The 26,730-nt window shown below is 42.7% G+C and overlaps 1 protein-coding gene across 2 annotated transcripts in view; it reads left to right on the plus strand.

Moving 5' to 3' along the window:
- LOC127421978 (glutamate receptor ionotropic, kainate 4-like) overlaps positions 1-26,730 on the plus strand; it is a 620,965-nt gene that overhangs the window by 577,963 nt on the left and 16,272 nt on the right. The window contains exons 14-15 of one of the 2 annotated variants that reach the window (XM_051665249.1): positions 11,422-11,535; positions 25,375-25,484. In XM_051665249.1, the coding sequence (XP_051521209.1) occupies positions 11,422-11,535; positions 25,375-25,484 (224 nt within the window). The remainder of the gene's footprint in view (positions 1-11,421; positions 11,536-25,374; positions 25,485-26,730) is intronic. The other variant, XM_051665250.1, reaches the window with a different exon arrangement.

A 26,730-nucleotide genomic window follows, 5' to 3' on the forward strand; every position in this document is an offset into this window, starting at 1 on the left:
GGGGGCGATTTGGGGACCTCAATGGGACCACCTCTGCCGGGTATCCCCCCAGAGACCTCCCATTCCCCAGCATGCTTGTTTGCCCCGATTGCGTGCTTGGACGAGATCGCCGGCTCGTCTCAGGGTGGGTTCGACATCTCGTCTGGCGCCCTGGAAGATGATGAGTTATCGAGCGTAGCATCAGAGAGCGGGCTCGTCTGGTCTGTCACTGAGGCTTCGGCTGGGCTTCCTCCTTCGGGAACGGTCGCCCAGTCTCAGGCCGACACTTAAATGACGGAGATGCTTTCTCGGGCGGCCATGAGCGTCGGGCTAGAGTGGAACCCTCCGCTCTCCCCTGAACCCTCGTGGCTCGATGATTGGTTCCTGGGCTCGGGGCGCCACTCACATCCGCGTCCCGCCCCCGTTCCTTTCTCCCGGAAGTGCATGAGGAGCTAACAAGGTCGTGGGAGGCACCTTTTACTGCCCAGTCCCGATCTTTCAGTTCCTCCGCTCTCACTACCCTCGATGGTGGAACGGCCAGGGGGTATTCGGTGATCCCCAAGGTGGAAAAGGTGCTCGCGGTGCACTTGTGTCTGAAGAGTGCCGCCACCTGACACGCGCGCCCGAAACTCCCGTCCAAGGCCTGTAGGTTTACTTCGTCTCTGACGGCTAAGGCCTATGGTGCCACTGGACAAGCCGCCTCTGCTCTGCACGCCATGGCTCTCCTGCAAATACACCAAGCCAAGGCGCTAAAAGAACTGCACGAGGGTAGTTCTGACCTGGGATTGATGCAGGAACTGCGCTCAGCGACCGACCTCACTCTCCAGGTGATGAAGGTCACAGCGCGGTCTCTTGGGCAGACAATGTCTACTCTCATGGTCCAGGAGCGCCACCTCTGGCTCAACTTGGTAGAGATGCGAGAGGCCGACAAGGCACGGTTTCTTGACGCCTCCATCTCCCAGGTTGGCCTGTTTGGCGACACCGTCGAGGACTTTGCCCAGCAGTTCTCGACAGTGAAGAAGCAGAAGGAGGCTATAAGCCACATCCTGCCCTGGCGCGGCTCAAGATCCCACATCCCGTCTGCTCGTCGCCAAGGGCGTCTCCCTGCAGCAACATCTCTGGCTCTGCCGCAGCCCGCCCCCGTGGCCCAGCCCCGGTGTGCAGCCCATCGCAGGAAGCAGACGCCCCGTCTCACGGCCGGCTGCCAAGAATCCGAGGAAGGCTTCGAAGTGCCCCTGAGATGGGCGACCCAGGGGCAAGGAAACCCATCTCTCTGGAGCTAGTGCACAGACCACTCCATCCCTCGGTGGAGGACCAGGAGGAGAATCTTTTGTTTCTTTTTTCGCCGCATGCCCCAGAGGCCACAGTACCCAAAGGTTCAGCAAAAGAGTAGTTTGGGTCACATGTCCAGTGTGCACGGCCGTCGTCACGACCGCCGTCCACCATTCCTTTTTGGCAGGGTTGGCGCTCCAGCGGCAGACCCCCCCCGCCCCTGGGCACCCAGCTGTGGCACGAATACCCCCACACGGGATTAGTTCCGATGGACCTCGGGGACGAGACTCCTCCTCCCCCCTCCTTGGCCAATCTCATGGTGGGAGGCAGGAGCCAGGTAAGTGCTTCGATATCCCTCGACTCAGCACGGCCACGGGGCTCGAGTCCCCTCAACGTGGCACCTCAAGCTCCGCCCCGCCGCAAAGCCCCACCCAGCGGTACGTCCGACACGATTATCCCCTTGGTCCCCCTCGCCCGGAGTTTGGACGCATGGCTCGTGCTTTCCAACCCCCGGACCATCTGGCTCGGCTACGCGATTCAGTTCGCCAGGCGCCCGCCCAGGTTCAGCAGCATCCGCTTCACCTTGGTGAAGGGCGAGAATGTAGCTACCTTGCGTGCAGAGATCGCGACCCTCCCGAGCAAGGGCACGATAGAGCCTGTCCCTCCAACCGAGATGAGGAAAGGGTTCTACAGCCCTTACTTCATCGTACCAAAGACAGGCGGTTGGTTGCGACCAATCTTGGACCTGCGAGTACTGAACCGGGCCTTGCACAGACTCCCGTTCAAGGTGCTTACGCAAAAACGCATTCTAGCGAGCGTCCGACATCTAGATTGGTTTGCGGCGGTAGACCTGAAGGACGCGTACTTCCATGTCTCGGTCCTACCTCGACACAGACCCTTCTTTCGGTTTGCCTTCAAGGGCCAGGCGTACCAGTACAAGGTCCTCCCCTTCGGCCTGTCCTTGTCCCCTCGCGTCTTCACGAATGTCGTGGAGGCAGCCCTTGCCCCGCTAAGGGAAGTGGGCACACGCATTCTCGATGACTGGCTGATCTTAGCTCACTCTCGAGAGTTGCTATGCGCACACAGGGACCTCGTGCTCTGGCACCTCAGCCGACTGGGGCTTCGGGTCAACTGGTAAAAGAGCAAGCTCTCCCCAGTTCAGAGCATCTCTTTTCTCGGTCTGGAGTTGGACTCGGTCCCGATGACAGCGCGCCTCACGAACGAGCGTGTACAGTCAGCGCTGAACTGTCTGAAGGCATTCAGACAGAGGACAGCGGTTCCACTGAATCACTTTCAGAGGCTCCTGGGGAATATAGCATCCTCAGCGATGGCCACACCGCTCGGGTTGATGCATATGAGACCGCTTCAGCACTGGCTTCGGACTCGAGTCCCGAGATGGGCATGGCACCACGGGACACATCGCGAGACCATCACGCCGGTCTGTCGCCACCTCTTCAGCCCTTGGACTGACCTGGCATTTCTACGGGCAGGGGTTCCCCTAGAGCAGGTCTCCAGGCGCATCGTGGTTACAACATACACCTCCAAGATGGGCTGGGGTGCCTTATGCAATGGGCACACAGCCACCGGCTCTTGGACTGGCCCGCGGCTGCATTGGCACATCAACTGCCTAGAGCTTTTGGCAGTACTGCTCGCCTTGTGGAGGTTTCGGCCGTTGATCCAGGGCAAGCACATGTTTGTCCGGACAGACAACATAGGGACAGTAGCTTACATCAGCCACCAAGGCGGTCTACGCTCCCACTGCATATCACAACTCGCCCGCTGTCTCCTCCTCTGGAGTCAGCAGTGCCTCAAGTCGCTACGAGCCACTCACATCCCGGGCAACCTCAACACCGCAGCGGACGCGCTGTCACATCAGGTTACCCTCAGGGGAGAGTGGAGACTCCACCCTCAGGTGGTCCAGCTGATTTGGAGTCGATTCGGTCGAGCACAGGTAGACCTGTTTGCTTCCCGGGAATCCTCCCACTGCCCACTTTGGTACGCCCTGACCGAGGCATCTCTCGGTATAGATGCGTTGGCGTACAGCTGGCCCCCTGGACTACGCAAATATGCATTTCCCCCAGTGAGCCTACTTGCACAGACCCTGTGCAAGGTCAGGGAGAACAGGGAGTAATCATACTAGTAGCACCCTACTGGCCCACCCAGACATGGTTCTTAGATCTCATGCTCCTCACAACAGCACCCACCCCCCCACCCCCCCCCACCCGGCGAATTCCCTTGAGGAAGGACCTTCCTGTCCCCCTCCACCTTGAAGGTGTATATAGCCGCTATTTCGGCTCATCACAATGCAGTAGATGGTAAGTACTTGGGGAAGCACGACTTGATCATCAGGTTCCTGAGAGGTGCTAGGAGGTTGAACCCCTCTAGTCCACACCTCATTCCCCCGTGGGACCTCTCTGTAGTCCTTCAGGGTCTACTGGGAGCTTCCTTTGAGCCCTTGGAGTCAGCTGAGCTTAAGGCACTCTCTTTGAAGACTGCCCTCCTGACTGCGCTCACTTCCATCAAGAGGGTAGGGGACCTGCAAGCATTCTCTGTCCGCGAATCGTGCCTGAAGTTCGGTCCGGGTTACTCTCACGTGATCCTGAGACCCCGACCGGGCTATGTGCCCAAGGTTCCCACGACCCCGTTTAGGGATCAGGTGGTGAACCTGCAAGCACTGCCCCAGGAGGAGGCAGACCCAGCCTTGGTATTGCTGTGTCCGGTGCAAGCTTTACGCATCTATTTAGATCGCACGCAGAGCTTTAGAAGCTCTGAGCAGCTGTTTGTCTGCTTTGGTGGACAGTGGAAAGGAAGCACTCTCTCCAAACAGAGGATCGCCCACTGGGTCATTGACGCCATCGCTATGGCATATCAAGCTCAGGACGTGCAACCCCCTGCGGGGTTATGAGCCCACTCTACCAGGAGTGTGGCGGCCTCCTGGGCCCTGGCTAGTGGCGCCTCTTTGGCAGACATCTGCAGAGCAGCAGGCTGGGCAGCACCCAACACCTTTGCAAGGTTCTACAATCTCCGGGTTGAGTCAGTTTCGTCCCGTGTAGTGGCAGGCACAAGCAGGTAAGTTCCAGGACAGCCGGCCGGGTGTACCGCTTGCGCATAGCACCTTTCCCTCCCTTGAGGGGAAGACGTGCGCTCTTGACTCCTAGTAGTGTTCACAGACTGTGATCCCTGGATGACTTCCTCCTTAGCCCTGTGGCAGTCGAGTTTGCGGAGAAACTCGCTGCCGGCTCAGTAAGCTCGCTGGCAAGGCCCTGTACTGAGGTAGGTGCTCCGCATCCCCCCCGATGTGGACACTTGCTGATACCAGTCCGTTAACAAAATTCCACTCTCTTTGGGGAGAAAGAAAAGGAAAAGAGGCCTCGGCTGGGCTAGCCTGTCCACCTATTCATTGGGCAGTCGACTTGTTCCTGAAGGACTGTTCCACACTCATAAAGAGCATTGGGGGAGGTTACGTGACGGCCTGGTGCACTGGCTACATGGCCAGGACCTGGTCTCGGCTCTTCAGCACAAAACCTGAATGAGTGGTTGCATACCAGCTCCTTTTATACCCGTATGTCCGGGGGAGTGGCATGCAAATTCCACTCGCCAATTCTCATTGGCCTTTTTTCAAAAAAGCAGAGGTGTTTGGGGCTCCCAAGTGTGACCCCTAGTGTCACTACATCAACACAATGTCTCGTTTCCTCCATCAGGGAACGGAGGTTACGAAAGTAACCAGGACGTTTAATGTTTCTGCCTTTAAGCCCTCCCAAAAATTGGCCCTATTTACTTCCATTATAAATGCCTCACTGTAACCTCAATATTTGCTTTTTTAAAGAAAAGGAGGGACGAGTCTTAATTCATTTTTGAGGTAATCAACATTATTTCACAAATGCTGTCAATTGAGCTTAACTTGTATTGAACCCGGAATATTCCTTTAATCTATCAAACCATATACTCATATTGTAATCACTGGTTATATATATATCTTTTTTAATGTATTTAATTTGAATTGAATATATGTTATTCTTTTTTTATTATTATTATTTGTCTGACAAATATGTATGTATGTATGTAATACTATCATAAAAGGTTCCAACATAGGTAATTATAGTGCTTGCTTGTTTTTTTAACACCAGGATCACAACCAAATCTTAAGGTTCCCCCACCTCCAAAATCCAAATTTAATTCCTTGTGAAACTGTCTTACTCAGAGCCACTTGCAGCAATGATTTTATGAATCACATTCCAAGCACACCAGCTCTGTTATTCAGAACACATAGCTTAAAACAATCCACTCTCCTTGTTGTAGCCTAGAATTATTAATTTTCAAATGCTCATTTCAATCATTCATTAAAAAGAGGAAGCCTTAAAGCAAGGTCAAGAGTTGTTTTAGTTGCCTCCACACAGATGATGCAGATTAACGATATGCAAGTTTATGCCTCTCACTAAATTACAGGTCCCTTGTTTTCCTAATGAATTTTAATTAGCCCATCCGATCTCTTAACATACACACACAAATGTGTTTAAAAAGACTCAGTGAAGCATGTCGTGTATTAGTCCCATTCTGACAGTAACTAACATCCATTTGATGAGATAGAAATCTCATATGCTGCAAATTCCATTTAGCTATGAACACTTGCCCTTTTCAGCGTAAATGTTATTTATTTAAAAACAGTTACATCACTCAGCTGATTTATTTGTCAGTTTTTCTGACAGGCACCGCAGGGAGCAAAATAAATTTCAGAATACGAACTAAAAGGCCACAGCAATATTCATATATTTCCAGGTGAAGAGGTCATATAAGACCATTTTCTGGCATTTTTTCTCCATTCTCACATACAACTACGGAGCAGCCTTTGAGAAGTTATCTGTCTTAATTCCATAAGCTAATGGAGGGCAAAGCCATTAGTGAAATAAAGAAAGGAATGCTTAATCTTATTATTGTTCCCTCAAAGTATATTCTATACAGCTGACCTTGAGAGTGGCCATTGATTCTAATTGCATCCCACACACTATATATCTGTAGACAGCAGAGGGTCTTTAAACCCACAGAGATTTGACTTGCTAAAATAAATTTTAATGTGCTCTATTGGGTGCTCGATTAGAAATCGTACAAAAATGCTTTATGATGTACGTATGCTGTCTTAACTATGTACATATCTTTCAAATTATCTGAAACATATCATATTATAAAAACGCCATAAATTGTCAAATAATTTTGTCAAATAACATTTATAGCTCACCGTTTGCAGGCTAACAGGTTAGCATACTAGATTAGCATACAGCTAGCTGATTAGCCTGACAGCTTAGCACGCTGCTAGCTGACTAAGCTGCTAGCCTAGCATATACCTGTTGCATGATAACAGAGGAGGCTGTAGTACTGCTAGCCTGTTAGCATAGGGCAACTAGGGTTGCCAACCGTCCCGTATGATACAGAATCATCCCGTATTTAAGGGAACAAAATTGCATTCCTTATAAAATCCATAAGGAATGCTATTTGTCCCGTATTTTGGCATTTAACACCCAAACTGCTTAGAAAGGTTCACAAACCGAGAGAAATGGACCTGAAACACATTCACCTTTTGCGTGTGTTGTGTGAGATATCGGCTGTTAAAAGTTACAGATGTGACACTTAAAGGGGTCTTGACATGATTGATAGGTCATTGTACTATATAACATACTGTAAGTTTCAGAACTGAAAACTTTCTCCTTAATAGGAAAAGAGCATTTATTTAAACCAAGCTGCAAAAACGGCTCATTTGGAATTGGTGGAACTTGTGACATCACAAGGACCAAATACTTCTGCATATTCAATGTCTATTTGTCCGTCATTACACCCTTGGCCCCGCCCACTGGTTCTCAGTCAGTCCCACAGGTGTAGAGGAGAGAGATGGGGCCTGTCATGGGAGATTTATTCTAAGTGGACTTACACAGGACACCTTTATGTACCTGTCTGGATTTAAATGTTTTTCTACATAAATATGCACAGACAGACGTCTTTGACTGCTTGATACATATCTCGGGCCACTTTTAAAAGATGCTGTGTCAAGTTACAACTCTAAAGAGGAGAAGCTCTGTGTCATTCAGCTGCTGCATCGCATTCTTGCCCATCTACGCTATTTTTAGTTGTTGGTGTATGAAAACATGATAGAATGATAATGGAAACTGGATGTGGATGTGTCTTCAGCGTATTTTAGAGTGGATTATATGTACGGCTCATATCAAACCAGTCATAATACGATTCAAGCTTTGCTAAGGAACTGTTATTGAAGGATGGGGCAGTTAAAACACTTGGACGCAATCGCAAAAAATGTGAGTAAACAGTTTAATTCATGAATATTTCATATGTCATGACTGCGTGATAGTTTACGGTGCTGACACTCTGTTTACACCGGGCGCGTCAGTTGACGTGACGTGATGCAACGGCTCGAGGCTGTCTACACCGGGCACGTCGACAAACTTTCTAAACCATTTATTTGTGCTGTTGGCAGTAGTAGCGCCACCACGTGCAGGGCAGAATGGAACGGGACATCTGTTTACTGTCGGTTCTATTGATTTTGACGCGACTCTCGCGTCCAGTGTAGAAAGGGAGTGAGTGTTAACAGTTGGGCTTGAGATGAACAGTTTAATATATTCAGATACAATGTGTTGGATGTGCATTATGTTTAAACCCTGAGTTTAAACATGAGTAAACCCTGAATTTTATAATGTTGTTGAGCTGGTTCATTCTCTTCCGATTGAGTTTCAAAAAAGGCTCTATTCGAGGGGCTGCACGATGTTAGCCAATCAAAACAGTGGGCGAGCAATCATATCAGTGGACATTTACATTAAAGTTTTAAGGAGGTGCTTAGGCCAAAACCGAGCATTTCAAACAAAAGGCCAGAGACAGGGTGCAAAATGATCACATACTACTAAATTATGACTGTTCTAATGTAAAAAAAATTTTTTTTAAAAATAAATAAAATAAAATAAAATTTACTTATCAGGGACCTCAGGGAAGATAATAAAACTATATTTAAAAAAAGAGCATTTCATGACCCATTTAACAGAAGCGGCCACAGGAAAGATCAATGACATTCAGTGCACATTTTCTGTCATGTTTTCAGTCAGGAGCTGAAGAATTTTGTCAAACATATAGCATTTGATTGCATGATAATTGTTTCTCACCACTGTGATTCTAAAACACCAGTAACACACCTACTGTATTCATGACATGTCATTGCATTGCATATGTCAGTGCTCGTTGTGGAAGAGAGACTAAGCTAAATGACGTTGAGGAAAACTGCAGCACTTTTAATATAAAAGTACAGGTTTAGTTAAAACTTTTAATGTGATTTTCTTACATTTACCTTGTGATAAACACTATTCACTGCCAAAACAAAAACACTGTAATCCAACAAGAAATACACTATTTTCATGTTTCACATTTCTCTCCCATAAAAATCCATTATAATGCATGGTGCTTAAAACCGTAATAAGCACTAAGACAGTGCCTTGGAAGGCCAAATTAATTTTTTAAGTGATATATACTATTTTTAACACAGTAGTCATATACTGATTACAAATTGATGACCAGAATTTTAAACAGAAAGCCGGTTGGAAAAGGCATAAGCTTAATAGTGCAATTATGTTTATGAAAACGCTTAACAGAAAAATATTGTATTTCTCTATTAATTGCAGCTTTTTTTGGCAAAATGTATTGTTTATTTAAAGTGAAGATTGATCGAAATTTGGTTCTCTCTCATTATTGAATTACACAGTGGTTTTCATTTTAGGCATTTATAGGGGCTGTTCACACAAAACACGTTTTTGCATTCATCTGTCCTGTTTTTCAATTGCTTTTCTATATAAACAAGGTGGTCCACTTTAACTGTTGCTAAGCGTCTCACGTAAGAGCCCAGCTGAAAAAACATTTCCCATATTTGGCTGGTAGAAAGTTTGCAATCCTTAGTGCAACAGAGAAAATAGACTACTGTTAAAACAAGCTATTACTACTACAGAAGAATAATAAAGACTACAGTATTTTAGCTAGAAAAAAATATCATGAAAACATGATATGTTTTGAACAGCCATTTTCTGTACACCCAGCCTGGCCATGCTGTGCTCAGCTGGTTTAGCTGGTCTCCCAGCCTGAGCAGCTAAAAATTGCCCAAAACCCCTCTATGTCTAGCTGAGGCCACCCAACCAGCTTAGGCTGGTTGTAGCTTTTTTTACTGCAGGGTTGCAAGACAGCGGTTCACAACTGTGGACTTATCCCAAAGTAGACATCTTGGTCATGCTTTGTTGACTATGATACTCTCAAAGCTTGTACAACTAAAGACAGAGTATTGTGTACAAAGGGATTGAAATGATGCAAGCAAAACGCTGTTGTCCTCTCAGCATTCAGGGTTTTCTATTGCAATAGATGAAGAATAAGCTCTGAGGGAGTTTACAAAGGCCACACAGGGAACTTAACTCAATGTATTATTCATTAGTGATATAGAGTTGACATGTTTCTTTTCTCTCATATTTTAGGGGCATCACTTTATGATTAAGTCAAAGCTAAAGGGAAGAGGGAGTGATGAAAGAATATCAAGCTGTATTATTTATTATTTAGAGTCTGTTGCATCATTTTCCTCCCTTGAAATCTCTGTGCGGTCCAGTCATCAATATTAACACTTAATGGGATGTCTAATATTTGAGCGGCAGTTATTGTCCTTGTTTCTGCTACGGATGACATCTGTTTGAGGGATTTCCGCTCAGCAGGGACTGGGTAATTTCCTTGTTTGCGTGTCAGCATGATGTTTTGTTGTGTGAAGTGAGGTGTGCACAAGTTCAAGAAGGCCTTTGGGCCAGAGCTGAACTATGGAGAGCACTTGAAAATTAGTGCATCTGCAAGCTATTATTGTGGAATGAATCTTCAAGGAACGGCGGTTCGAACTAGAAGCTCCACTTTCCGCACCACAATGTTTTGCATCAGTGAAGGTGAAGTAGGCTACATGACAGGATAACGACTTAACTGGCTGTATAATCAGGTGAACTTGGAGTGAGTCATCATTGCTCCTTAGAAAAGAATAGGTCACTGTCTTCACTTGATTGATCAGAGGAAGTAGACCATTGTCACTGTTTTTTTCTGTCCTCTGCACTTCCTCTCCTGCTAATCCACTCTCTCATTAGCTGTACTATATACTGAAAGATCTCCGTGAGCAACAGATCTAATCGCCTTCTTGTAAATGGGTGATAAATCTCTCGCTTCTTGGATCTTGAAACATGTGTCCGGTGTTCCTAATTTGGCTCTCTGAATTAACAAGCCTCTCCAGGAGCTTTCAATACTCCTGGTTTAGGGCTAAAACAACACATTCTAACTCTGTATCAGTTGTTCAGAGATTCCTTCTCATTTACAGCAGAGCTCCAATTTCTTTTCATTCCTCCAAGAGAAGACAAAGAGCAGTGGAGGGTAAGAGTGTGTCCCGCGGGACCGTGAAATCCCTTGCAGATGCACTTTTCAGTGTTGTTTGATTAGTGGGATCCAGCCACAGAACCATGCCCGGCAGCACTGTATGCTGTGTCAAGTGATTTGTCATGACAGTCTACCCCTTTTCTGTTCCCACTTTCTGTATTTGGGTTCCATCACACACATACACACACTCACACCGCAATGTCCTAAGTATTCACCACAATACAGGTATTTTGGACAACTTTAAAAACCCCATGAAATTGCTTTACGAAGGCAGTTTTCTTTCCTGTGTTCACAGGAAAGTCTGGGTGGGACATATCAAAGAGGTTGTCTCCATTTTTTTTTTTTTTAAATAGCCAATAGGCATTACTTATGTCACAGCAATGAACCATAATTTGCTACTTGCTAGTGAGTTGCAGGTGTTATTAGGGGAACATATATGCTAAACATTCATTTACTCAACTTTTAAGAGTACACTAGCATATAGATTGCTTAAAGTCTAAAAAACATGACTAAAAAGACTAAAACTCCAATTTAGATTTCATGGGGACTTTAAACTGGTTTTAACTTGTTTTTCCAGCAGGGATTCCAATTTGATAGTAAGATTTCAAAAATAATTCTGTTTAACATCAAGAGGTATGATGACCCATCTCAGTTTTATGCAATCTTCTTTTTTTTTTCTTTGTTTGTTGTGTTTTCATCTGAGCCACACTAACAGTTGTGATTATTGTGCATGTGTTTCAGAAGGCTGACTTGGCTGTGGCCGCATTGACCATCACGGCTGAAAGGGAGAAGGTCATTGATTTCTCCAAACCCTTCATGACTCTGGGGATCAGCATCATGTACAGAATGCACATAGTAAGACGACGCTTCCTGCTTTACATCTTCTTTCTCCACACCCTTAAGTTCCCATCCCCGCTTTAAAAAAAAACAAAAACAGCTTAAACCAGCCTAAGATGGTTTGCTTATAGTAGTCTTAGCTGGTGTAAACTGGTCTAGCTGGTCTTCGGCTGGTCTCCAAAGCCTGGCCAGCTGGCAAGTGCCCAAAACCCCACTAAAACCAACAAAACAGACCAGAAAAGGCCAGCAAACCAACTTAAAAGTTGGTTTAAGCTGTTTTTTTCAACAGCAATTGCTGCCAAGAATCCTGGACCATTCCAGATTTCCCAGCTTTAAAGATGCCAGCCTCAACAATCAGCAGCGTCTAATGACCGAGACAGAGAGTATGAGGGAAATAAATAGAGAAATACTTTGGGGCAGGGAGCACTGCGCGTTCCCTTTGCTGTAGCAGATGGTGTGCTGCGGTGTGAAAAGCTGATAAATGTAGTGCTTTCCTTCCCAATTTCAACTTCTCCTTATTGTGACTTGTATCTAATTCACACCAATAACACCCCAAGCTCTTGCACACAGCAACACTGAAAATCCAATAGCTCTTTTATTTTTAAAGGCCTGAGTGCCATTAATCAAAGCGCCTCCCCAAACCCAAGGTGACATGCTGATCTCTCTGTTGGCTAAGTGCCGGATGAAGCCACTTGGTGCAGCATGTGCAAACATTAATGTGGTGTCCCAGTAGAGCATTTACACGCAAACACACACACACACACACACACACACACAAATACTCTCATTGGTCGAGAACAGTTGGGAGAATCAATAGCACCAGGTGTGCCATAAACTTAGAAGCAGATTTCCAAACAGCTGCATGCAAACACATGTTTGGTTCTCATCTGCATTTTTGCATGCTGACCTGCTTCAGCAAACACCACAATACACTACAGGCAGTGCTTAATTTGTAAACAAAGAATTGCCGGATCAAAAACAATGGTTAAGAGGCGTGGAGACCAATGCTGACCGTATAACCTCAGCTTTCCCAGATCACACAATGACGTCACTAAACGCTGACCCATGGACCGCGTAGGGATGCCGTGGTGTGAATTTTTGATGGATAGATTGTCATCTGAGAAACAATTGTGGTTAAGCGGTTTTATGATTATTTGCATATTTTCTTATTATGCAACAGAACTGAGGAAAATGTTTTATTTCATATCACAATTGAACATGTTAGTGGACGTGTTTCTAACAGGAAATCTTACAAATACACAAAATATAAATTGGAGGTATATAATAATAGACTGTCTAACATAGGGCACAACATCGCTTATCTGCATCCAGGGCACACATGAACATTACAAAAAGTTGCATCTCTCAGTTTATCTCTTTTAAGGCACCACAGCAAAAAATATTAAACTCACTAGTTTGTTGTTGGACAACTTGTGAAACATACTGTCCCATTGTCGTGTATCTTTATTTGATTTTTGTCCTCTGACTTCTTAACATCTATTGTCTTCTGTAACCCTTGGTCATTCAAATACTCCCAAACAAATGATTAAAATCGCTTTTTTTTTTGGTGGATATGAGTCCGGTAGATCATTTGTTATATTTTGGAGTTTGTGTGTTTAAACCCCAGTTTCACGTGAATTAAAAATTCCTCCTGATTATTATTGCTATTAGCAGTGTTGTCCAGGAGTGCGGTTTCATTTTCTAGGTAAATCTTTTGATCAGGAACACTATCAGCTTTATTTGAGTTTTTAAAAAATGAATATACGCTTGATGGTATTTTTTACATTTTCACTGAAATTTGCCTACTTTTATATGAAAATTTCACCAGTTAGACACGCTCGCTCTCTGATTTCCTGTGCTCGGTGCGCATGCAACCACAAGCATCAACCAATGAGAGAGATTTTGCACTAATTAGGAAAACCGGCACACCTGCACGCTCTCTTTCTCTCTCTCTCTCCCTTTCTCAAACACACACACACACACACACACACACAGACTTTTGCAAATTGACAATGCTTTGGTTAATCCCGGATCATCTAAATCAACTACTGGAATGCAAATATCCCAAATCTAACATTTTCCGGTACAGGATCTGACAGGATCTGGCTCAAATTAAGCACTGGACACTTGCTAACATCATTTCCTCTGACTTCTTTAATCAGAGAGAAACAAAGGCTGTGTCTCGTTTGGAAGGCTGCATGCTAGGTAGGACGCGTCCTTTAAAGGCTGCAGTATACCTCGTTTAAACGAGACGGCCTTCGTAGGACAAACGGAAACGGAACAGAACATGGTTGCTACGACAGCACGCCACTCTTTAACAAGCGCGAGCGCTTTGAGTGAGAAGGGAACAAAGTCCCTCTCTAAGGGAATGTATGAGGTACATTTTAGGAGAGTTATAATGATGTAAAGAGAAAAGAAAATAGATTTTTACAGGTGTACTTTTAGTCTAATACTTTATTTTAATTATATATTAATATAATTATACATATTATATACTCTGCACCCATCTACTGAGGTACTTCAACTTGGGAATTAACATTCCTTGCGTTTGAACATCATATTTACAGGCAAATAGACATTTCCGTTGAAGCAAAGAATTGTGGGTTGTGAGTGCCCATGAAGGATACACCTCATGCATCCTCCGAATTCCCATGAAAGGATGTCACATTGGAAGGCTGCATTCAAAGTGTCCTACTCGCTTTTCTGAAAAGAGACAACCTCGATGACGTATGCGGCCGACAAATGCGACCACCGGAGGACGCAGCCTTCCAAACGAGACACAGTCAAAGCCAGCAAAGCCATGATTTAGATCAGTGGTTCCCAACCCTGTTCCTGGAGGCCCCCCAATACTGCACATTTTGTATTTCTCCCTTTTCTCACACACCCAATTCAGATCTTGGAGTCTCCACTAACAAGCTGATGAGTTGAATCAGGTGTGTTTGATTAGAGAGATATCCAAAATGTGCAGTGTTGGGGGGCCTCCAGGAACAGGGTTGGGAACCACTGATTTAGATTATGTCGCTGCGTAATTACTATTTTATAATTTATGTATTACGCTTAACATGAGTTACCCATGTAGGACAGCTGTTTTGGTCCTGGAACAACATCCACAACAACATGCTATCAAACATCAGATTTTAAAGTTAGACTTAGGGACGGGGTTAGGGACTCTGACATTCTTATCAACCTATCATTTCTTCATTCTCATCCAAATTGTATTTATATCATTCTCTGATTTTAGAATTAGGTATTAGGGGTGTTACGGTTCCAATTTTATTTTATTTTTTTGTCTTAAGTTATTCAGAAATATATTACAAATGCAATTCTGACAAAAAATTACATTATCTTTTACTATGATAAACATGTTTTCAATTACGTTCAAAGTCATCTTGATGTTTTTTCTGGGTCTCATTAAAAACTAAAATTATTAGTAGTAATTCTGAGTAGTTTATAAGCAGTGAAACTATTATTTATATAATATATATATATATATATATATATATAAACTGTTGTCCCCCAATTACAGTCAGGTAGTGTAACCAATGTGTAGGTTGCCATTTTGTTGTCATGTGAACAAAACAAAAAAACAAACACATCAAACAGACCCTTTAGACCCTCATGACTGTGTGTGAAGTTTTAAAAAAATCAGATATTTTGAACAATTTATGAAAAGACACATCATTCAGGTCATATGAAGTAACCCTGAGAAAACCTTTTGATTTTCCGGACATGAAAATATATCATATTTAATAAAAATAAATAATAATAAATTAACTTTAAAAATATGTTTGAAAACTTTTTTGAAGTTTTGTTCACTCTCATGTATTCAAGCTGCAAAGACTTATAATACTTATAAGGTGTTATAATACCTTTTACTTGGTGGTTACACCCACATTACATTTTTAAAGTGATTTAATAAAAAACAAAATCCGTATAAAATACTGTGAATGTTTTTTAAAAAATGTAGGAAAACCAACATGTACATAAAAATTACATTTCTATTAACTTGACATGTTTTAAACTAGAGGTTTTTTTTAAGATTTCTAATTTTTATCATCTCCGACAAACTTATTTGTCAATAACCCTGTAGCGCTTATAACCATGGTTTTGGTTCAGTTAGAAAATGAATTGTATGTCGCTATTAGGCATGCATCTATCTGGAAATTTCAGGCAGATACCATTAATCTTATCTTTTTAAAACAAACCCAGATGTACCAGAAGCTACATTAGACATGGGATGGATGAATTGTGCTTCAAAGCCACATTTTATGGGATCCACTTCAAATTGTACCACTTATTACAGTAACAGTCCCCTTGGAGCAACCTGGTTAATTGCCTTGCTCAAGGTCAAAATACAGATCTTTCATGGATCATTTCTTGCAAGGATCGAACCTGCAACCATGCAGTCACCAGCCAGATCATCAACCACTAGGCTTCACCACCCCTAAGTTGGCTTAGAAAGTCAAAAAAGTGGAAAGCTGATTGATAAAGCCACAGAGTCAGACACACCGAGTAAGTAAGAGACTGTCTGGCAAATAAAACAGAGAACGATAACAAAAGACATAAGAGACATGTTAAATGGGCTTCACGCAAGTAAAGCGGATGAAAGAAAGACTGTTGTACAGTGAGGAGCTGTTCTGTCTCTATCTCTACCCGACCCCGACTCCTCTCTATCCTAAAATAATCTATTTCTCTCCCCTCTCTTCTTCATACCCCACAGTTATGGTGCTTCATTCAATATTTGAATGCTTGTGTGTGCACTTGTTAGGTTTAATCCACTTGTTATTGATCCACAAGGCTTTGATTTCTACAAGGACCCCCATAGCTTATTTCAAACTTTAATGAAATTCTTCACTTGATCATTAACAATGGTAAATGGAATAAAATGTGGCTTCCTGCACTGTTTTAATTACATGTTGGGGAGTACACTGGTATCTCGATCTCAGCGCACAGTAATCGCACAGGTAGATTGTATGAAGTATGCTACTTTGTTTGTGTATGTATGCGAGTGTGTGGTATGGGGAGCTTGATTAAATACATGACTCAGAGCAACTGGCCTCAATTTCACTGATGCCAGCCTATGCTCTACTAATATGCAATGTACAGCAGTCTGCTTGAAATACGGCCTGCAAACACAACCTCTTGTGTGGTGCATGCAGGGAGGAAGAGACACTGGGTGTGGTTAAGGATGAAATAACTAATTTGTGCAATGAGTTAATTAGATTGCACAGGGAGCAATGCTGAGATCATGAGCTGCCCCAAAGGAGTAGCAATAGACTGAGTGGGTTTGTATGTGTATATTATCAGATGAAGGATATGTGTGTGTGCCTCTTTCCTCTCAGAACAGAATGCAGTCTGCTCACTCTGGGCACTTTTCTTCACAGAGCAATTTCAGTTGTGACAGGAGCATGTTCCCACTGGCTACGCATTTTTCAAGGTGTCATGGGTTTGAAAAAGAGACCTCTGTCCCTCTCGAATAATGGATGTGCTAACAGAAGAGTGAAAGAGGGAGTGTATACGACAAAGGCGATGTATGGAGTTGCTTAGTATGGCAGCACTAAGGTGGCACAGGGTGGAACCTCCACATACAGTGAGACACTCACTCCATTTCCCCTGCTCAACAGCAGAAATTTGTGAAAGTGGTGGCCTTGTGGTCAGTTCAAGTGCTCCAAAATCAAGCAATGGTGCTCATGGGAGACCAGGGTTTGAGTCTGTCCTGGATCATGTTCACATTTTATTCCACTTTCTCTGTCCCCTTTATTTCCTGTCTATTATGTAGTTTAATGTGTCAATAAAAAAATTTGGCAAAACAAAAATACATTTCCACAGCATTGGGCCCGCTCTTCATTCAGCATGATCACATGGGATATTGACATGTTGCTTCCAAAAGTTCATGTACTTTGAATTCAACCCCATTCGGCTGAATAACTGACAAGTGCCATTTTTTGCATTAATTCAGCTATGATCACCTTATACTGTGTTGCAACTGAGTAACCTCTGAAACACGTGTTCTGGTCCCAGAGGATCCAGGAAGTAATCGCGTTCAAATGGTAAACGTGATTTGGAGGCTGAATTTTCGCTCTAAAATTAAATTTTTACTCTACTGAATGTTAGGTTTAGGGTTAAGGTTAGAGTTTAGGGTATATAACATATGAATTCCTGTTGACTGTATTGCATCATTTACAAGTAAACTTACAACTTTTGGGGCCCCTATGTGGAAATTTCACACAGAAACTGGAGCTCACACATGCCCATACATTCAACAACACTTCCAGCACTGGCCACTGGTGACAGGAATTAGATTTTTGGTAAGCACACAGATTTCAGCAGCAAAATTTTCAACCTACTGTTGCCGAATTCAGTGTGATCAATCTGCTGATCATTTCACTGGTTGAAAACAAATTGTGACCTTTGCACCATATGCTTTACTTAAACTATGCTATCCACCCTCTCTCACTTTGGCTTCTGTCTATCTACACTATAGAAATAAAATAAGTGTTCTGCCCTTGAACAAAGGCTGTACATCTGCTTAAAGGTGCACTCAGTCATTTTTAAAAAAGTTGTACTCCTTCAGAAATTAATTTGAATTGTGAAGCACATTTTTAAAATAATGACCACTCACTAGAAGATGAAGACTCCAGTCATATAAGTAACCTTATAAAAGCTGTTTTATTCTACATGGAGAGTGTCCGCACCTGGGGGCTGCCATGTTAGGATCACATGACCAGCCGAATATTACTCATTTACTCTCAGGAACTACCCTTTTATTGGACACTTTCATGCAGAGAATAAATTAATCATGGCTGGCTGTGAGTAGTGAATTTCAACAATGGCCTTGGTAACTGAAAATTATTGATTTTGAATGATGCAGCATTCGTGCCTATAGGGGTCAGTGTAAGTTCAAGACTAAATGCATATTAAATTAATGAGTGTACATTTAAAGCCAGTATTGATAAACTTATTAAAATTACTAAATAAAATTGCCCCCTGCTCTAAATTTTTTTATAAATAAATAAGAAATCCACTTATAAACAGTTGTGATTATACATGCTTTATTAAAAAAATATTTTTTTATAGAGATTAGAACTCAAGGCCTTTATCACTTATATCTGACATTCACAAACAATGATATTTAAAAAGTCAGTTTAAAGTCAAATTAAAAGTAAATTCAACTTTTAAAACGTGTCTCAAATCACCAACGTTCTGTTTTATTCATTGCACTGTGCCTGTTTTAGTCCGAGAATGTAAGTCATCATCAGTTCATGGCACAATTCCAAAATTCGAATGCTCATTTTAGCACTCCAGTGTGCATTTTTATCTTAAATTCGACAAATATTCAAATTTTTAATTTTAATGTGACACACATAGGTATATAGTGCAAAGGTCTTTTTTTAATTATTATTATTCATTATTGTTCTTGTGGGGATTGGGTGGGAGTTTGCGTATCATGCCTGATCTCGCCTAGGCCACTATGCCCACGTACACACTACAAAGTTTCAGAAGTACGCATTTAAATGTGGGAGTGAATCCCCTAAATTTTCATTCCACATGTGTATGGAATACAGTAGTAATGCCCGCATTTGCGATGATTGACAAGTGATAACCAAAGCAACGCTGCAGTGTTTTACGCCTGTGAAAATGAATCAAGAATGCCACTAGTTAAACCGTTTTGTGTTAACTGTTTTTGAGCCAAGAGATTATACACCAGAGACGTATTATCATCTGGCAATTTTTAGTTAGCTGCCACCGACAGAATTGCTGTGTTTTGTTTACACACGTCTAAGAGCGCGCACGCTCTCTCTGAACAATAATGTACGGGTTACCCCAAGTCCGCAGGGCTGATGAGAGAAATTACAGTGTAGAAAGAAGAGAGAGGAGACACATACCTCTGTTTGTGTGATTTACACCAGGAAAAGGACACATCTCACACACACTATCTATCACGTCTCTAACAACAAGTTGTTCAGTTCGGTTCCATACACATAACATGGAATTAATTTGGTTGTAGAATGCGGTTGTCACTCCCATAAATTACAGAACTGTGTTTGTACAGAACTGAATTAAGCACTAAAAGGTGAACTCACATCCATATTTAACTGCAGTGTGTTAGTTGGCCTAGGTAAGTCAGGACCCCTACTGGTGCCTTGGCAATAGTAGCTGAATCTGTTAGGATTAGCATGTCATGTCCACACATGTACAGAAATGTGCCATGTAATTTCATACGCTGTGTTGTGCAGATGTTAATGAGGACCTGTTTAACTAGATACAGGGAACCGTGGTATGAGAGGCTGAATGTATTGAGAACGGGAGGTTGTATGACTGCAGGTTTTACCAGCTGCTTTCCACAGTTGCTGACGGCGCGTAAGTTTATTTTGACAGCCTAAGCAGCAGCACTTCTCAAAGATGAATTTTTTGGTGTGTCAGTAGGAGAAACTTTACTTCATACTTCCAATCCACCAAGCCAAAAACTAGAAATTACATAACACCACAGAGACATCTCAAAGCCTGTGGGGACCCAGTAGAGTAGAGGCAGAACTTCCCTTGACTGCACTGCTGCAGGAAGAATCTAGCAGTGCTCATTTGTACTGTGACGAAGGGAAGCTTTGGTTCTGAGTGTGTATTTGTGGAAAGATCTGTTAAGCCAAGTATAACCTGTGTAGTTCACCTCTCAAACAGAAGTGCACAGCATAGCATGCACTAGTAAAATGGTTTATCTCTCTTTTGCAGTTCTACTCTGTATTCAAAAAGGTTTCTGAGCTGCACAGTGTTGATTGTACTTTTGTGTAGATGATAAAATTGAATTTTGAGAGAGGCTGTAAACAAAGGCACTTGCTTCAGCTTGGAGCAGATTGCAGAGGCCCATCACCACTGTTAACATACCCCCCTGTGAGCTCTATCCGCAAGTCCCTCTTGCTCTAAGTCACGATACAATTATCTCCTCAAATCTCACACGATTGCAAGTGCACATGCTCAGTCTCGCACATCTAGGCACTGGGCGTGGCCCAATTTTCCCATCCCTCGATGGCAGTTTGTGAAAGGGTGTTTATCTTGCTGAAAAGTCCAGCTCCAAAAATGAAAATTTTCTCATAATTTACTCACCCTCATGCCATCCCACACTGTAAATCCTAAAGTTGTCATTACTGTAAAATTTTTATAGTAAGTTGTCTTAATTAAGCATTACTTGAAATGTCAAGTTTTGGACTCATAACTCAAATATTTAAGTTCATTGAACTTATTTTTCTTAAAAATCCATAGAATTAATATTTGAAGTGTTAATAACTCAAACTACTGAGTACACAATTGAGGCTTTGGGGAATACCCACAATCCCTTGCTGCTTGAATTATGTTTCCTTGGTCAGAGGGAACAGATTGGGGAATTTAAATAATTGTTATTAAGAATTCATAGATGTTTTAGCTCTTTTGTTGTATTATTTATGTGTAACGATTTTGGCTGCTGACAATGATGGCAATGACGAAGACGATGATGAGATGAAGAACCCAAGTGCATTTTATTTACAAAAGTGAATACCAATAACCCTGACTACACGTGAACTAAACTAAACAAACATGAACATGGCTTGACTTGATTTAAACATGGCTTGACATAAATGTGGCTTGACTTAAACATCTACGATCACATCCAATACTTGACAACTAGACAATGAAAACATGAGGGCTTAAATACAAGACATGGGAGAACATAAACCAATGAACAAACAGAACTGATAACAAGATAATTAAACAATAAACCAATGAAAACATGACACATGAACATGGAGGGAAAACAAGATATCACATGACTAGGGAACAGGAACTAAACTTTTCAAAATAAAAGACATGAATCAACAAAATACACCTGACATATCCCCCCACTAAGGGGTGGCTCCTGACACCCCAACACATAAACAAAACACATAAAACAAATTCAAAGTTCTGTAGGGAGCTGGGGGGGGTGTGTCTTGAGGTGTGGGGCATTGCGAGAAAGGGCGAGGGGCATGGGACCAAGGCAAAGTCCGTGGGGGGTGGAGCCATGAGAGGCTCGAGGGGCGGAGCCATGGAAGGTGGAGCCATGAGAGGCTCGAGGGGTGGAGCCATGGAACTTGGTGCCCGGAGAGTAGCCAAAGACTCGAAGGGCCAGGGTGGAGCCGATGGCAGGGAGGACCAAGGCGGTGCTGGAGGCTCGGAGGAGCAAGGCGGAGCTGGGGGATCAGAAGACTGAGGTGGAGCCAGTGGGACTGAGGACCAAGGTGGAGCCGTAGGGAAGGAGGTCCCCGGTGAAGCTGACAGATTGGAGGGACGAGGCGCAGCCAGAGGATCGGAGAGCCAAAGCGGAGCCAGGTGACCGACAGACCAAGGAGGAGCCGGAGGGACGAGGGACCCCGGCAAAGCCGACAGGCTGAAGGACCGCAGTGGAGCCAAGGGAACGCAGAGCTGAGGCAATGTCGAGGGACTGACAGGCCAAGGCGAAGTCCAGGGCTCAGAAGGTCCAGGCGGGGTCAGAGGGCCGAAAGTTCCCCTTGCCTGCTCAGGAGAACTAAGGGTGGGTATAAGGGTGGGAACCATCTCCAGGTCCCACTTCTCAGGTGTGGCTGTGATGTGGCATGGAGCAGGCTGAGGCGTTGCTGTGACGTGGCATGGAGCAGGCTGAGGTGTTGCTGTGATATGGCATGGAGCAAAAGATGGCGCTAGCTCAGCGACCATGACTAGAAACTCTGGCTTGGCAGCCATGACGTGAAACTCTGGCTCGACGGCGGCCATGGTGTGGAACTCTGGCTCGGCGGCGGCCATGGCGTGGAACTCTGGCTCGGCGGCGGCCATGGCGTGGAACTCTGGCTCGGCGGCGGCCATGGCGTGGAACTCTGGCTCGGCGGCGGCCATGGTGTGGAACTCTGGCTCGGCGGTGGCCATGTCGTGGAACTCTGGCTCGGCATCCGCCTCCCCCACAGTGACCGGGGAACCAATGAACCGTAGGGCGAGGTCGATATATTGAGCCAGGCTGAGAGAACTGCGACCGCCAGGCATCAAAAAAGAAATGGACTCATTCAGTCCGAATCTAAAACAGTCTTTGAGGGCAACCTCATTGAAGTCCACCTGGAAAGCCAGATCGCAAAAGTCCTCCACATAGTCTTCCAGGGGACAACTCCCCTGACGTAGGCGCAGAAGCTGAACTGCTGGGTTCATGGTTGGGTCAAGTATTCTGTAACGATGTTGGCTGCTGACAATGATGGCAATGACGAAGACGATGATGAGATGAAGCACCCAAGTGCAGTTTATTTACAAAAGTGAATACCAATAACCCTGACTACACGTGAACTAAACTAAACATAAACATGAACATGGCTTGACTTGATTTAAACATGGCTTGACATAAACGTGGCTTGACTTTAACATTTACGATCACATCCAATACATGACAACTAGACAATGAAAACATGAGGGCTTAAATACAAGACATGGGAGAACATAAACCAATGAACAAACAGAACTGATAACAAGATAATTAAACAATAAACCAATGAAAACATGACACATGAACATGGAGGAAAAACAAGACATCACATGACTAGGGAACAGGAACTAAACTTTTCAAAATAAAAGACATGAATCAACAAAATACACCTGACATTATGCTTGTTGCAAATAGTTGTTTGATGTAATGTCATCATTAGGGTGATCTGTGTCTCTTTGGTCAAGTTGTACCCTGGTCACACTATCTCAGTTCTCTTTGTGCATGTGCAGCTGAAGTGCAAATATGCATTTCTGTAAAGAATTATTTAATAATTGACCTAGAATCAGTTATCATCTTTATTTGAGCTGTGCTGTTGTTTGATCTAAAATAGAATCAATTCAATTAAAATGTACAACAGTAGAATCAACAATATTTAAATTCAAATCTGAGTTAAGTCTACTTGCTTGTAGTTAACTCAATGTAAATAGTTAAGTTCACTCTACTTGAAAACCAAGTTAACTGAACTTAAATATTCAAGTTTTGTGAGACCCCATTACTCAATGGAATTGAGGGAATGAGTGCAATTAACTTATTATGGTTTTCAGTGCAGATGTGTATGACATTATTTCTTCTGTAGAAGACAAACAAAGATATTTAGAAGAATGTGTTTAGCTCTGTAGGTCTATGCAAGTGAATGGTGACCAGACCTCTCAAGCTCCAAAAATCAGATAAAGTCAGCATAAAAGTAATCCATATGACTCCAGTGGTTAAACCTATGTCTTCAAAAGTGATATAATAGGTGTGGGTGAGAAACAGATCAATATTTTAGTCACATTCTGAAAGTGAAAGTGGAGATTTATAGTAAAAAAAAAAAACGATTGAAATATTGATATTTTTCTCACCCAAAGTGATTGCATCGCTTCAGAAGTATGTATTACTTTTATGTTGCCTTTATGTGATTTTTTAGAGCTTCAAAGCTCTGATTACCATTTACTTGCATTTAAAAGGACCTTCAGAGCTGAGATATTCTTCTAAAACTCTTTGTTTTTGTTCAGCAGAAGAAAGAAAGTAATACACATCTGGGATGACATGAAAGTGAGAAAATTGTTCCAAACCCGTATGGCTTTCTTTCCTCTTTGTAACACGAAAGGAGATTTTAGGCACAGTTTTCACCCCAGTTACCATTCACTTTCTTTGTATGGAAAAATATGCAATAAAAGTGAATGGAGACTGAGACTAACATTCTGCCGAACATCTCCTTTTGTCTTCCACTTAAGAAAGTCATGTGGGTTTGGAACAACATACAAGTGAGTAAATTAGTAAAGATTTTTCATTTTGGGGTGAAGCCTGGTAGGGACACCAGCAACCAAGACACAACATATGCTGGTGACTAACAATGCTGTTCTTTTCAACAGAGTAGAGAAATCTGTCTGAGAATAAAACATTCTGCACCTAAATCAAGCTGTTTTCATGGAGAGCCCATCAGTACCTACCACAGACAGGCCTTCTTCAATTCACAACTATAATTGCAGCTTTAGTATCTGGCTCAACAGCAATGCCATTCAATTACACTAATGTAGAGATGATTGCAGACACATTAATGAATTTTCAGCCTGGTGCAGACTAGAGAGTGGAATACTTAATCATTTCAGAACTTTATTAAACCTCATTTTTGTGGTCTGTGGTGAGAAAATGATTTGTGATGTTGATATTTGGTTTGCTAAATGGTGTAAAACTCCAGGTTTGCAAGTGTATCCATTGCTAGCACCCTCTGCAAAGCACCTGTACAGTGTAGATAGATAAGCCATGGTGCTTTCACAATAAGTTCCTCAATGATAAGAGGCTGTTACGTTGTTGCTGACCATTGATTGTCAATGTACCTGCAGGAGAGATAATTGGATTTGACTATTGTGTACAAAACCGGCTCCCGTGTTCTGTTCCAGCAGTTATTGGATCTCCCGAGTGTGCCAAAATGGTCAAGCCAATCAACCATGAACAAGAAAGCCTTTAACTCCTCAAACCTTTTTTAAAGGGATAGTTCACCCAAATAGGACAATTCAGTACATATATTACTTCCTTTCCAAACCTGTATGACTTTTATGGAACACTAAAAGAGATGTTAGGCAGTTTATTATTTTTTCATTGCATCTTTTTTTTTTTTTTTTTTTTTTTTTTTTTGTCATTCTGCCTAACATCTCCTTTTGTATAACATGGAATAAAGCCAAATCATATGAGTTTGAAACAACATAATGGTAAGTAAATGATGACAGAACTTTCATTTTGTGTGAACTATCATTTTAACCTTAAATCTCAAAACTGTTTACATAAATTAAGTTATATTAGTCTTTAGGAACTTGTGATGCATGCCAGTTACAATGCCTTGACATTGTCTATGTCTGTTTCTATAGGGAAGAAGACCAGGATATTTCTCCTTTTTGGATCCTTTCTCTCCAGGGGTTTGGCTTTTCATGTTGCTGGCATACCTGGCAGTCAGCTGTGTGCTCTTTTTGGTGGCAAGGTAAAAACTCAGCTCCACACTGACACCTGCAGGATCTTATTAGAACTAACACCAACCGTAACACGTGATTTTCATTCCTATCAACACTATCAACAAATAGCCTTATTCCTACCCTAACAAAAAGACCACTTTTGACCAGAATAAGTTTCCAAGCTAGTCCAGGCTGGTTTATAACTGGTTTAGTTGGTGGACCGGTATAGCCATGATAAAATATATGGTGAACCTGGTCGACTAGCTTCTGGGTATTTGTAGGGGATGTTCAAAAAAGGATGTTGATCCAAAAACTTGTCTAACTTATGTTTAAAAGTTGGACATGTTCCTGAATTAACACACTTTGTTGGTCCTGGAACAACATTCCTATTAAGTAATCTTTACACTCTGATTTTAGGGGTAGTTTTAGGCCTGTTGATTGATAAGAATGTTGTTATTCCTGGATCAGCATCTTGTGTTGGTGCTGAGCAACATTCCTATCAAATAATCATTTACCGTGTATGCATATGGCAGATGCTTTTATGCAAATCATCTTACAGTGAACACATATTTTTATCAGATTGGGTGTTCCCTGGGATTTGAATCTATGATTTTTGGCATTGTAAGCACCATGCTCTTCCAATTGAGCCCCACGAACAACATGGGCCAAATTTTATCCATAAAACTAAAAAGTGTTCCCACGGCATGAAAATCTGGAAATATCCGGGAATTTTAAAATTGCGGTTTCCAGGCCTGGAAAAATCATGTCAATTAAAAAAAAAATTAAACATCATGTAAAAGTTGGGGAAATTCCTTAGTGAATATAATTTTTCCTTGCTATGCTTAGCTCTGAAATATTTCATCAGCTAGAAATAGTTTTTTTTTTTTTTTTTTGAGTGCAAGCTCTATAATATTATTTTACGAAATCTTTTCCTGTAATCATGAACAAATGGAAAAGTCATGGAATTTCATCATTTATTTTATTCCAACTTTTTATAGTTTGTACACAAAAGAAATGGTCATTTTTTGTATTCTTTCATCCTAGCCTGCTGGTTTTTCCCATATTCTGCAGGACAACAGGGGCGCTTTATGATTTTTGACACTGAACATTACCCATCACAACATTTTAAACAAATTCATCACCTCAGCCTTTGTGTTTGTGTTCCTTGTTTGTTCACCCCTCTAGAATGTGCATATTTTTACATATTTGTTATTGAAATATGAACTGTGTTATGTTTTCTGTATTGCTTGTGTTCAGCTTTTCAAAAGAGCCATA

Source organism: Myxocyprinus asiaticus, chromosome 31 (assembly GCF_019703515.2).
Source record: "Myxocyprinus asiaticus isolate MX2 ecotype Aquarium Trade chromosome 31, UBuf_Myxa_2, whole genome shotgun sequence".
In the NCBI taxonomy this organism is placed as follows: Eukaryota; Metazoa; Chordata; class Actinopteri; order Cypriniformes; family Catostomidae; genus Myxocyprinus; species Myxocyprinus asiaticus.